This window comes from Sceloporus occidentalis, unplaced genomic scaffold, assembly GCF_023333645.1.
Source record: "Sceloporus occidentalis isolate IW3139 unplaced genomic scaffold, rSceOcc1.0.p SCAF_195, whole genome shotgun sequence".
Classification (NCBI taxonomy): Eukaryota; Metazoa; Chordata; class Lepidosauria; order Squamata; family Phrynosomatidae; genus Sceloporus; species Sceloporus occidentalis.
This window is the reverse complement of record NW_028317175.1, coordinates 1,423,018-1,437,443: the sequence shown is the minus strand read 5'-3', so window position 1 is coordinate 1,437,443 and position 14,426 is coordinate 1,423,018. Positions and strand designations below refer to the sequence as shown.

The 14,426-nt window shown below is 41.5% G+C and overlaps 1 protein-coding gene across 1 annotated transcript; it reads left to right on the top strand.

The window, feature by feature from the left end:
* The first annotated feature begins 837 nt into the window (after positions 1–837).
* LOC149278307 (meiosis regulator and mRNA stability factor 1-like) lies at positions 838–13,601 on the top strand. The gene is given in 25 exon segments (XM_089502124.1): positions 838–987; positions 1,656–2,339; positions 2,451–2,619; positions 2,751–2,977; positions 3,080–3,197; positions 4,118–4,290; positions 4,630–5,055; positions 5,346–5,521; positions 5,842–6,006; positions 6,118–6,286; positions 6,397–6,575; positions 6,660–6,740; positions 7,202–7,438; positions 7,810–7,929; positions 8,347–8,522; positions 8,917–9,137; positions 9,696–9,838; positions 10,291–10,424; positions 10,528–10,730; positions 10,820–11,047; positions 11,363–11,593; positions 12,317–12,529; positions 12,610–12,670; positions 12,917–13,078; positions 13,366–13,601. Coding segments are annotated over 25 exon segments (5,082 nt in total).
* Positions 13,602–14,426: the final 825 nt, after the last annotated feature.

Below are 14,426 nucleotides of genomic sequence, written 5' to 3'. Positions count from 1 at the left end.
GCGTGTGTTGGATAGGAAGGTCTGGCACGCAGTCTAATTCATCCCAAAGGAGTTCAGTGGGGTTAAGGTCAGGGTTCTGTGCAGGCCACTCAAGTTCCTCCAGGCCAGACTCTTTATGGACCTTGTTTTGTGCACAGTCATGCTGGAACCAGTAAAGCGCCTTCCCCACACTGGTGCCAAAAGCTGGATGCATACAATTATCTAAAATCTTGGTCTGTGCTGTACCATTAACGTTACCCTTCACTGGAAGCCCAGACCACGAAAAACGTCCCCTAACTGTTATCCTCAACCTTCTGCAGCAGACACGGTGTATCCAGTAGGTAGCAATCTCCTGGCATCTGCTAAACCCATATTCATCTGTTAGCTTTCTAGGTACTGAAGCATGGTTCATCGCTCCAGAGAACACGTTTCCATGGCTGCAGGGTCCACAAGTCTTTGGCTTGTGTGCCACTCCTCAGCCACAGTAATAGCACGGTGGACTAGAAGGACTTGTGACCAATATTTTGTCTATGGAGATTACTGCCTATGTGCTGTATTTTATATACCTGTTGGTGTATTAAATGGGTGCGGCTGAACTCAATCGACTTGATAATTAGGTTGATATACTTTCGGTCATAAGTTGGCTATCTTATTATTTTTTTTTTTTTATACAATGGGAAATGTTATAATGACTTGAGTAGAAGTTATCCTCCTGTCCGCCCTATTATTCTTAACCCTTGTATAACAACTAAATGGGTCATATATAGTGATAATTGCAGTCTACTTTTCTCATTTCTTAGGAAGGAATAATGATCGAAAGGTGGCCCCATAGGATGTTGAAGTGCTGCTTAAGGCTGTATGATGGAGGGGAGCGAGAGTGCAAACGTGTGTAGTAAATCTGTCAAATGGATTCAACGGCAGGATAAAGATGCTGAACCGTGGCTGTGGAAACTGTCAAACTGCTTCTCTGCTGCTGGCCAGACATTACACTCTACTGGAGGGCGGACGGTAACCATCTTAATGCTTCCTCACCGACTGTAAAGCTCTGTCGCACGCTAGCCGATGAGTCATTGTTCTCTCTGTTGTACAATATTTGAGACAAGCAAAACTGATGTGTGAAATCCTCCTGTAGGTGTTGAGCAAGTCTGTCCATTAATTTCCATGTCATTTTTGATGACCTCATAGCAAGTCTTGGAAAGTGACATGGCTAACTCGCCCAAAGCTGTAAGCTGTGATCCCTTCTGTACGTGGGGGGGGTGTGTAGCCTTGCAAGGGTCATGGATAGTGAGTAAAACCTCATGTCTCCGCTAGGTTGAGGTAGAGTGTCGCCTATATCATGCGCTGTAATGTGCCAACCCTGTGTGATTCTTTTAGGAAGGGTCTCTCATTAAATATGTGAGACAAGGTCAATTCTGCTCTCGTGTGACATAGGCTCAGAGAAAGAAAGCCATAACCAGAATAACTTGTCTGCAATATATACTTTTTTCCCTTCAACTTCAATTAAAGGGAAATTAACCGAAGAAGGCACAATGTCTTAGGTGTTGCATATCATTCAGTAAATGTACTATTCAGCTCATGTCTGTGGCAGTATTAAAGATTTCTCCATGGCGAGAAATTTATTTTAAAGGCTTGTCTTTGTTTTTAATATGCTTACATTTGTTTGCTTACTCTTTCAGAAGGATTTCATGGAGGGCCCAAAACCTAAAGTGGAACTGAAGGATTTGCCGCCACCTCCCCCACCCCCTCTTCAACCATGCACCAATATATTCCCCACAGTACCACTTCCCAAAATCCAACAGCCCCCTCTGCAATCAGTCCAAATTCAGGCAGCCCCCAAAGTAAGATGCTGTGCTCTGTGTTCCAACAGCACCTCTTGCACACCTGATTATCTCTGTGGTGCCAGCGGTGGTGGCTTTGTTCTTCCGAACACGGTACTGGATAAAAAAGTCACGGGTACAATCACGTGTCAGATAACCCCGGGGTTAACATTTCCAAGTGAGGCTCCATTCAAAAAAGCTCCTGTTGCGGCGGGCCCTTACAGCAGTCTCTCTACAGGCTTCCCGAACCTGTACGTGGAAAACCGTCTGTCCCCGTGTCGGATTCACTCTCCTCAGCCGGTTCCCTGCTGCACCAAAGCCCACTTTAACTCTTTTCACGGTGATCTTCACAAATGCCAGGTTCCTGTCCTTGGGACTTCTGGTTTCTACCCATGTTCAGATGTCGCCAATAGAACACCCCGGCATTTAAAGGAACATTTCACGCGGTCTGAAGTACTCTCTCACTTCTGCACAAGTTCTCTGCACGGTGCCCCCTCTGTATATTTCAAGGGCTCTCACTTTTGTGATGTCTTCTTGGAAAAGGTTTGTGATGTTTTCCTCTCCTCACCCACTACTTCACTTACCTCTCACTTACTGATACATTAGCAGATTTTTTTATTTTTTTTTAACCTGTTAAATATTCTTTCCATGCAGCCGTCTAGTAATGCTGTGATTGATGTAAATAAAGTTTGGCCCAATATCCCTCCTCCAAGCACTCGGACTGCTCCCGTCCCAATATGCAACGGCTGTGGAACGCAAGGGGCTGCGCAGGAGGCTGCCCTCCTACTGGCTAATAATTTACGGAAAGCCTCGCAAAAATACGGTAACTTTTCCCTCAATCTATAATATTTAAGACTTCAATGAAAACATGTTATCTCTTAGTTACCATAAGTCAACAGTAGATATGCTTTCTAGCATTTTGAGCCTTTCTTCCCCCTCCATATTTGCTTGTAGGATCACCAGACCTGGCAACTGCTGGCCAGGTGCCAGAAAATTTGCCCCCTATTGGAGTTTTTTGGGACATAGAAAACTGCTCAGTTCCCAGCGGCCGCTCGGCTGTAGCAGTGGTGAAGCGAATTCGGGAGAGGCTTTTCAAAGGTCGAAGGGAAGCAGAGTTCATATGTGTCTGTGACATAAGTAAAGAGAACAAGGAGGTCATTGAGGAGCTTAACAATTGTCAGGTAAGCAATCTTCAGATCTTGATCAAACTTTATAGATTTTGTATGGCTTTTCTGCTCCTAGGGAAATACTCGCATTTTTTTTCCCACATGCTGTCTTCTCAGGTAACAGTTGCTCACATCAATGCAACTGCGAAGAATGCTGCAGATGACAAACTCCGTCAAAGTCTGAGACGGTTTGCTGATACGCACACTTCTCCAGCCACCGTGGTTCTTGTTTCCAGTAAGTAACAAACAAGATCTCCCGAAAGAGAGAACAGTGGTCCCTCCTCATAGCCTCCTTTATTAAAGATCAGCCATTTTTACTTGTTGTGTGTGAGATTGGTGATTACACTGAGAACAAATTTCTTAAAATGGATGTCTTGTTTTAATTTATGGCCCCAACCACTCCAGTCAGGAGCAGTGTGATGAAGTACCTGGGCGAGGGTTTAAGAATGTGATCCTCAGACTGGGAAGGACTAACATAAAAACCTTTTATTCTTGGAGATATTCATTAAATATACAATACTTCATTGCTACTCTACCTCCTTGCAGCACTAGCAGGGTAGTTATTTTGGTAATATGGGGGGCATCCCTTCTCCTCCCTGACTCTTCTTTCCCCAGCACGGGTGTTTTGATCTGGGGACGTGAAATAGTATTACTGCTCAATGGTCACCTGAAAGTAATGTTCAATGGAGCATTGTCTAGACATGTTTTGCTTATAACTCTAAGCAGATCTTCTGTGTTTCTATTTAAGTACCCACATTTCGCAGCTTCTTGTAGTCGAGCTCAGTGTGCCCAATGAGCTTTGTGTTTGTTTACGTGGGATATATCTGGTATGCGCATCACAACCCATCGCTGTATTGGTAGCACATAAAAATATGGTGGCCGTAGCCAGACATTTGTTTCCTTCAACAAATGACCAATTAGATTGTCTTTGGCACTACTTTCCTTGTTCTTGTCAATGTGCAAGGTTCATCTGGACCACTTCATGCCCACAGGCTCAATCTTTAATGTCTTTTATCCTGGATAAAACTGTCTCAAGTCACGTTTACAACCACGAATATTGAGTATATTGGCTGCATATTGTGGTTAATAATCGTAACTAAATCTCCAAGCAAAACGGCTTTGGATTTTGCATCTGACTTTTAATTCTATTCACAGCTGACGTCAACTTTGCGCTTGAGCTCAGTGATTTGAGACATCGGCATGGTTTTCATATCATACTTGTTCACAAGAACCAGGCTTCTGAGGCTCTGCTTCATCATGCACATGAGCTGATCCGCTTTGAAGAATTCATTTCTGACCTCCCTCCCAGATTACCCCTTAAAACACAGGTAAGGCTGCCCTTACGGGAATCTAATTACACTTACGTGTTGAGTTTCTTAATGTTTTCAGCATGTCAAAGGAAGCATTGTAGGTCACTATATATATATATATATATATATATATATATATATATATATATATATATATATATATATATATATATATATATAGTGACCTACATCTCTATCTCAAAAATGTGAATGGTGTTAGTGACCAACTGTTGGTGTGTATAAAAAGCTACTTGGTGGTCTTATCACCATAGCAGCTATTGCATACATCAAACAAATGTGTTATGCTTGGAAACATTTATATATATTTTTCTTTTATTTTTTTTCTTCCTTTCTCAGCAGTGCCATACTCTGTTATATGTTTATAACCTGCCAACCAACAGAGACTCTAAAAGTATCGGCAATCGCCTGAGACGTTTGTCTGATAACTGCGGTGGGAAAGTAATGAGTATATCTGGCAGCAGCGCCATCCTCCGTTTTCTAAACCAGGAGAGTGCGGAACGCGCGCAGAAGAGAATGGAGAACGAGGATGTGTTTGGTAACCGGATTAGTGTGTCGTTCGTTCCTAAAAATAAGGAAGTGACGGACACGAAAAATTCAAATGGTGTCTCTGGTGATAAATCAAAGTCTCCCAAGAAAGCAAACAAGAACACCAAACTGTGCCTCACATTTAAAGAGGAGCATGACCAGTCAAATGCCAAAGCAGCTTCCAGCAAAGCAACGCATGGCTCTGTCACCAAAAGCTCAAATGTTAAAAGCCTACAGGTAATATGTTAGAAATACTTTAGAAAGTCTTCTGTGTCCATCCCACGTTAGATATCTGGTCATACCTCAAATAGTGTATTGTGTACTGCTCGTGAGACCTCTATTGCTATTGACTTGTTGGAGGGATGCTATGCAAGATAAAAGTCCTTGAAAGAATGAGGGACCTTGTTATATATAGCACGGAGGAAAGAGGGCATGTGAAATGTTGTTGCGTTATAAACGACTATACAGTGTCTTGCATGCTTTTTTTTTTTTTTTTTTTTCTGTTTTTTTTTTTTTCTGTTTTTTAGGAACTGTGCCAAATCCAGTCCAAATCTAGCAATAGAAGTAATCTACCCCAACAACATGAAAAAGAAAAGAGAAAAAATGGGGATAAATCCAATCCCCCAGTGCCCCAAAGTAACCAGATGTCCGCAGCTCATAAAAGCCTTGGGGTAGAAGAGCCCTCCTTTAAAAATATTCTAAAGTATGTGTAACATTCTGTCTGTGTTTTAACAAGTGGTCATCCTTTACCAGTTAGAATATATAATTCTGATAACGGGGGAAAATATATATTAATATCGGGAAACATACTAATGGTATATAAAACGGCCTTTATTTTGTAAATTTGCTCTGTTGGGAATACAGGTTAATTATCTGTGGGATCTTGTGTGGCCACTTTCTGTCAGGCTACCTTTAAGCAATTAACTGTAAACGTGTGCATTTGTAACAGTCCTACATTGGATTGTAGGGGTTTTTTTTGTTATGGTTTCCTATTTCAACCTCTGACTTTAAACTTCTTCATAGGAGAGATGACTCTGATACCCGTGCAGACTCTCCCATGGAAAGTAAAGAGGAGGACGATGCGTTTCAGATTAGTAATCCATCTGCCTTCAGCAAGCTCGTAGGCGCAAGGCAGCAGAGTCCTGTTGGAGAATCCCTACGATGCTGGTCTTCAAGGTAAACCCTACCGTGTGACAAAAAAAGGGGTTACAATGTTGCGTTCATTCTAAGGGTTTCTAAGCTGTCTGCATAGCTTTCAGCACTCACACTAACCGTATGAAATTCTGCTTTCCATAGAAGTGTGTCCTCAAACCGATCTTCACCGCTTGTTCCTAACCCTGGTGATGCAGACTTTGCTTTAGATCCGTTTGCTAATGGTGTTGATATTCAAATTGGGAATCTGGACTACAGGATGTCGCGTAAAGAGCTCCTGCAAACCTTACGGGATATATTTTCCAGGCACGGAAAGGCAAGTATAGAATCTTTAAACTTGTCCTTTAACTGTGTCTTGTGTGGGGGGGGTTTTCCCCCTCTTACTCTTGTCCACCGTTGCATTAAGTGTATGCTTGCTATTCTCAGTTAAAGCATGTCGAGCTCAGCCCTCATACTGACTATCAACTGAAAGCCACAGTTCAGATGGAAAACCTCCAAGAAGCTATTTGTGCTGTCAATAGCCTTCACAGATACAAAATTGGAAGCAAGCGAATACAGGTTTCCTTGGCTACAGGAGCAACAAATAAGTCACTCTCCTTGCTAAGGTACATGTGTTTAAAATTTGTATAGTTCTCCAATGGTCTGCATAGCTTGTGTCTAAATAGTGAGTCTGTTTTTTTTTTTCTTAGTTTTGGAGCAATCTCTATTCTCCAAGATGCCCCAGCTTGCTGCCTCCCATTATTTAAATTCACAGAAATTTATGAGAAAAAGTAAGTATTAAGCGTTCGTTATACAGTTCTGCAGCTGATTTGGTTTTATGGTGCAACCGACGTTTGGCAACAAATTTTCAGCCAATATAATTTAACTGTAGATGGGCGGCTAATATGATTATTAGTACAGGCGTGTCTTTGGTGCTTTAAGTTGTGCCGGTGACAGATTGGTAGTCGACGTGTAAGCAGCATTGCAAAACGGCATGCAAGCAGCAGCTAGTAAAGCCTTCTGAGCCAAACTTTGCAAGCAAAATGCATAACACCCCCCATATGTTGTAAAAAGGAGGCAAAATGAACTGTCATAATCTCGAATTTTTATTAAGCTGTTTTTGTGCCCTTAAAGATCGTTACCCTGGGCATCGTTAATCCTCAGTGCTTTGCATAGAAACGGTATCCTGTTACAAACCAATGTTTGAATGCCTTTGTTGTAAAGCAGGGTATGGTTTTGTTTCTGTCTCCAGGTTTGGACACAAGCTTATTGTGTCAGATTTATACCGACTAACAGACACGGTTACAATCCGTGACCAGGGAAATGGACGATTGATCTGTCTGTTAGCCAGCATTCAGGCAAGACAAAGCCCGCTTGGATCTTCTCAATCGCATGATGGCTCATCAACTAACTGTAGTCCTGTTGTATTTGAAGAACTCGAGTACCATGAACCTGTTTGTAGGCAGCACTGTAAGAATAAAAAGTTCAGGTATGGAGTGAGAAATCGTTCATATTTTGTCTTTGGCTTAATGTTCGCTTCATGTTCTTTTGGCATTCGGTGCTGGTGCAATCGCCTCTGCCTGTGATCAGTCACTGGCCCCATTCAATAACTGAAAATACTTCTCATAGCTGATGGTAAAGAAGTGGTTATAGGGAGACCTGATCCTGCAGACCCCAGAACATGATGGCCTCTTCCTTGGCATACATACAAAGTGCTTATTTTACTTAATTTCCGTTGGGTAGGTTTAGTGTTAAAACTGTTAAGTGGTCATTCTACATACAATGGTGTTGGCATTTATGTATATTATGGGAGTTTTTCCCATATCCGTGACTTCTCTTCCCCTCTCTCTCCCTCTCCAGTGAGCATGATTTTGACCCAGACTCGTACATAATTCCATATGTCATTATCTCTCTGAAGACTTTTGCTCCCCAAGTCCACAGTCTCTTGCAGACCCATGAGGGTACAATTCCTCTCTTGAGGTAAGAACCAACTTAATGAAAGCCACAGAAGTTTCCCGGTTAAATAGAAATTCTAATTATGAGGAGCTGCAAAACTTAGAAGAAAAACTTCATTTGTAGCAAAACTTCTAATGTTGCCTTTGCTGTATACTTGGCAGTGTTAACCGTCCTTGGAAGGTCTTCTTGACAAGTAACCCGAGCTGTTCCAAGAAATTTAGTGTGTGGCTTCCTCTGTCAAATAAGGGGCACATGCATTTGGGGGAGTTCTGCACAATGCTCAATCCAAAATGGACAACGCAAGCGTGCACCCATTTGTGTATTAAAGGCCATATGATGGCTGAAGTGTCCCTTCTATGGTGCAGCCTCTTGCGCAGCCCAAGCATTAATTACACTGTTGGCTTTTACTTGATGGAGTTAACAAGCTTTTATTTCTTTCAGCTTCCCTGATTGCTATGCTGCAGAATTTGGAGCTCTTGTAGAGGTTCAGGAACAACAAGATGGAGTTCCTCTTGAACACCTGATAACTTGTATCCCTGGTGTGAACATTGCATCGGCACAAAATGGCATAAAGGTTGTCAAATGGATACACAACAAGCCACCCCCTCCAAACACAGGTTGGTATCAAGGAGCTGCCAGAGCAAAGTCTCAAGATGAAATAACTGCTACTGATCAAACCCTTGTCAGTTATAAGAGATGTACTTCAGCAATAACAATAATGCTCTGCTACGGATCAAACCTTTATCAGAGTATTATTGTTATTGAAGTAGATCCATTTTTGTTCCCCTCCCACAGCATATACAAGCCATTTGCATACGTTCCTCTAGTTCACTTTAAACCAGAAATTGTAATTGGTCTGTCCACATATCCTGGCAATGTTAAAATGTTTTTCTACTAAAAGGAGTAACTTCATGTTTTGCAAAACAATATTAAATGTTGTAATTTTACTTTGGCAATAATGTGCTAGATAAACTCCTTTTTTTTGTTTGTTTTTCCTTCTCTCTCCACCAGATCCATGGCTGTTGCGCTCTAAGAGCCCAGTTGGGAATCCCCAGTTGATTCAGTTCAGCCGCGAAGTGATCGATCTTTTGAAGAGTCAACCATGCTGTATAATGCCAGTAGCGAAATTCATCCCTACGTATCATCATCACTTTGCAAAGCAATGCCGCGTGTCAGATTATGGTTACTCTAAGCTGATGGAACTGTTAGAGGCCGTGCCTCATGTTTTGCAGGTTAGTGACACTGCTGTTTTTGGTGCTTTCGTGTTTTTTACTTTACTGGAATTTTAGTGCTAGGTGTAATCACGGGCCTCTATTAGATGGCTTCGTAGCCTTGTATACAAGTGCTGAGTGCGTTTTATGAATACTATAATGGAACAAGCAGTGGGGTCAGACCAACAACCAGTCTGTGATGCCTCAAATTCTATAAAATGCTGCATAGTTCTGTTCTACGTTCCTGATTTGGCTCCTAGTTCAATGACACCAATGACACCATGTGGTTCTAGTTGAAGTATGTTATATAATGTTAACGTTCAATTTATGACCAGTGCAGGGTGTAAAGATTCACGGTTAGAAGTTGTTGTTAATTAGACTAGTAGAGTAGAGTCAAAGCAGTATTATCTCAACCGAGTCATGGAGGATCTGGTAACACTGTATCTAAATCTACAGATAAGAGAAACAAGACTACTGGTTTTGTGGCCATACTAAGAGCAAATAGCCAGTAAATCTCCAACAAGCCAAAATGTCTGTCTTAATGCGAAGATGTACCCCTCGCCCTCCTTATTTCCATAGATTCTTGGAATGGGCTCCAAGCGAATGTTAACTCTCACTCATAGAGCACAAGTGAAGCGCTTTACTCAAGATCTCCTGAAGCTTCTCAAGTCCCAGGCAAGCAAGCAGGTCGTTGTAAGGGAATTCTTACAAGCTTACCGCTGGTAAGTCTCCAGTAATGTAGCTACATTAGCCATTATTTTTCTTAAGACCTTGTTCCTATTCAGTTGTCTGTTGCCTTATTTGCTTTTTGCTGTATTAATCTTTTGTGCGGTCCCGCTTTAGGGAAAGGGGACAGAGGGGGGGAAATATATTGGCTGTTTATGAAATGCATACAGTATAAAGTTGACAAATGTTGCTAAACGCAGTCATAACAGTTGGAGATACAAACCAAACAGTACTTGGATGTGACGTCATATTGATGTCTCTGAAGACATAAATGATCTGATTACCAAATAGGAATGCCTAATGCTGTAACGACACAGGAGCCAAAATTATCAGCTAGTCCTCAGTTTTCGACGGACAGTGTCTTGTGTGTTCTGAAAATAACAATTTCATCCCTCCCATAAAGTCCTATAGCTGATCTAAACTTTATATATATTTATAATTTTAACAGGTGCTTTTCGAGAGACTGGGACGTAACAGAGTATGGTGTCTGTGAGCTGGCTGACATAGTATCAGAGATACCTGATACCACTATATGTCTGTCTCGGCAGGATAATGAGATTGTAATTTCTATTCCTAAACGAGGTATGTTGCCCAATAGCTGTCATGTGTTAAACCTCCCATGCCTACTCTAACTTGCTCTTTAAATTGTAAACTTCTGATATATATATTTTTTTTTCTCCCGAAGAACGTACCCCTGAAGAAATAGAAAGAACAAAGCAGTTTTCTAAAGAAGTGATTGATTTATTGCGGCATCAACCCCATTTCCGCATGCCTTTTAATAAATTCATTCCGTCCTACCACCATCACTTTGGTCGCCAGTGCAAACTGACGTATTACGGGTTTACAAAGCTGCTTGACCTCTTCGAAGCCATACCTGATGTGTTACACGTAAGTCTACTTGGTCAAATGGCCATTCTGTGGGGGAAAGAAAAGTACCCTAGTATGAAAACCATTTTTTTTTTAATTTTTTTTTTTAGGTCTTAGAATGTGGTGAGGAAAAGATTTTGACCCTGACAGAAATGGAGCGTGTTAAAGCTTTAGCGTCACAGCTTGTTAAACTTCTGCGCTCTCAGAAGGATAACTCCCTTGTGATGCCAGACTTGCTTACTGAATATAACAAGACGTTTGGTTACAGTCTGAGGCTTCACGAATATGATGTCAGCTCAGTCCCAGCTCTGATGCAGAAGCTCTGTCACGTTGTTAAGGCAAGTACATTCTCTGGAACACTTGGAGAACAATGGTTTTTCTTTTGTTACCCTGTGACTTAAAGCATGTCAGCCCATTGTGATGGGGTGTGCAAAATAAATAAATAAATTTCAGAAAAACTTTTATTGGGTATGGGTACCCAAAATATATCTCTATGAAATTCTGCTTCTCAAAAAAGAGAATCTCTTATGCGTGTTATACGTAAGGAGTAACTCGTATGCAGCTCCTGGTGTCTTTAAATGTCGGGCGGTTGTTTGAAATGTGATGGGTTTTTATTCTAATAGGGACAATATTGCTTAATTTTCTCCCATCAGGTTATGGACACTGCTTCTGGTAAGCAGATCCAATTGATCAACAGAAAGTCACTGCGAGTACTCACTGCCCAACTTCTCATACTGCTGATGTCCTGGGATGAATCGTCCTCGCTTACTGTTGACCAGCTTTGCAGACTGTACGAAAGTGTCCATGCCGTTCCTCTTAATCCATGTGAATATGGGTTTTTGTCCTTAACAGAACTCTTAAAAAGCCTTCCATACTTGGTTGAGGTACGTTGCTGAAACCAAATAGCTTTTTAAATGGTCTTTAATGTTTGCTTTTGAAAAGGCAGAAGCCTTCGTTAAGGTTGCTGAATGCTTAAAGCCAAGCACGGCTCGCCAAATATGACATCAACTTTGCACTTATTTCTCTCGTCTTATATTCAAGGTCGTTTTATAATCTGACCTCAGAGGTCTGATTACGAGATTAAGATCCAGATCCACCGCAAAGCGCGGGGGGGGGGTTATAAGGCATTATTTCTGGGGCAGAGTGACATATTGGGGAAGCAGAATGGCACATAAGGGGGTATAAGGCAACCCTGGGGGCAGATGGGCATAACTGGGAGGCAGGTTGGTAAATAAAAGGAAACCTTTTTTTCCTCAGTTTTTATTAAATATGAAAAATAGTCTACTAGTAGAACACTTTTCCTATTGGGTAATCCTTTTTATATTCAGACCCCCCCCCCCCAAATTAATATTGGGGAGGTGGGGGCAGCTGTCTTATAATCGAGTAAGTACTGAGCTTTTTAGGTAAAAGTAACCGTGATACTGTTATATTCAACAGTTAGCATCTTACTTCTTTTAGGGTGCTTCCTTGTCTGTCTTCATGAGGGACGGCAGGTTTTTTTGTTGTTGTTTTTTGTCGTCCCCCCCCCCCCCCCCCATGTGCTCTGAAGGAACTCTGCAGCCAGTGTGTTATGTGTAGATGTAACGTTCCCTTCCCAATCTCCACAGGTACATGCGCATTCTTCTGATGAAGATCTTGTGCAGCTAACCCCCCTGTACATTTTTGCAAAGAATGTCCGTTCCCTTCTCCATACTTACCACTATCAGCAAATCTTCCTGCATGAATTCTCTACGGCGTATAGCAAGTATGTTGGAGAGCCGCTGCAGCCAAAGCAATATGGCTACAATATCTTGGAGGAAATCTTGGCGGCGATACCGCAGGTATGAACGCAAGTTACAGGTTGTGTTTTGTTTTTTACCCTGATGCCATTGAAGTGATCGGCACGTCTTTTTGATTGCAGGTTGTTTGGATAAAAGGACATGGACACAAGAGGATAGTGGTTCTTAAAAATGACATGAAGGGTAAGCACAATAAAATGCCACTTTTATTGCAGTTGTCTAATGCTTTGTCAGTGAAGCATTTGAGATGAGTTTGTTATATCCAGACTATTGTATGGGCTGTAGATAAATGGAGAACATGCAAAGGATCTTGGTTATCTTAAATATGGGAGTTCTGTATCTGCTTACTGAAAGTTCTGCTTTTTCAAATAAAACCTTGTTTAGTCAATCATTGCGGTTTTTTTTCGTTTTTTTTCTTCTTTCCCCTAGTTTGTCACCAAATGGACAAAGAACTCTTGTGCTTGAGTTCTCCTGTTGATCTGCTGTGTGCGCCTGTCCCGTCGTGCCTGCCGTCGCCTCAGCTGTACCCTGACCCTGTAGCACCGCCGTCTGATGACCTCATACAGTTTGAAGACCTCTGTCATCTCTCAGGTTAGTCAGGTGCCGTTTGTGTATTACACATGTGTATAGCCACAACTTCAAAAATGTAATGGAAGAGTCCGAAACTGTTATACACTTTGATCGCTGCCCCTCACACATACTGTATTCATACGCTATGCAAATAGGGCTGTACGGTCTCCTGTGCTTTTGATTGATGCCGTTGACTAAAAAAGCATCCGGCATGGATATTTGATGCTTGAACTAACATGAATTGTCTGCAACGTACGTGGTACATGCAATATTGGCTCTGACTGATTTATTTTAATCCCTTCCCGCAGCCCTGAAGCTTGCAGCAGAGGAAACGTTGGAATATAGTCTCCCAAACGGGACACTGGCGAGTGACCACGAAGCTTCTACTTTATTGGAAAATAGCTCAGAGCCCCTGCTCTGTAACCCTGTCCCTGTATTATCAAAGGCTGCCAATGAATTGATCGGAAGCCCCGTTAAGAAACCCGTTCGGAATCGAGTCAGATTGGCAGCAAACTTCTCATTTGCCCCTGTAACAAAACTGTAAATGTCATGAGTGCACTTCTTTCCAAAGGTACATGAATCTAGGTTACGATACAATGCCCCATCCAGGGTATTGCTATTACGTCAATATACCTTACTCTAAGATGTCCCTACAATCTCTTGCATTAAGGTATACATTTGACACGAATCTTTCAGGTTTTAGAAAAATGTAAACCTGTCAAACAACTGAAAGAAATTACATTTTATTTCTTCAAAGCCTCATCAATGATATTAATCCCAAACTGTAGTGTGTTTATGTAAAGAATTGTTTACGGAAATCATTTATGGCAGTATTAATCTTTAACGTGCGATGTGTCTGCAAAGCATGCCACTTTTTTAACCCCCTTAGCCCATCATGTGGCTTTTTTATTTGTAATTGTACTGCAGAACCATGGGACAAAGGGTTAAATACAATCATGCATTGGTGAAAAGTCATTTTGCATGTAAAACAGTGAATTTGTGTTTTTACACACTAAGGCTATTTCGGTGACTTGTACAGGCAGCAAAACCCTATTTAAATAAGTTTGAAAGCTATATGGATTTGATTGACCACTCAGGCTTTTTTAAAAACAAAACCTGTTTAGTCCTTTCTCATTTGCACTGAAGAGCTGACGATTACAATTGTTGGGTTTTTTTTTTTTGTTTTTTTTTCTTTCCTCGTGTCTTGGGTTCCTTGAAATATGTTTCACTTTAGGCTCTTAGACTCGTTGCGGCACTGAAGAACCATGTATTGGGAGGATAGAACATTTGAAAACCAGGGAAGTTTACTGACTTTATATTTGTTGATATGCATGGACGTGCATAAATCCTGGAGAACGCAGCCATAAAA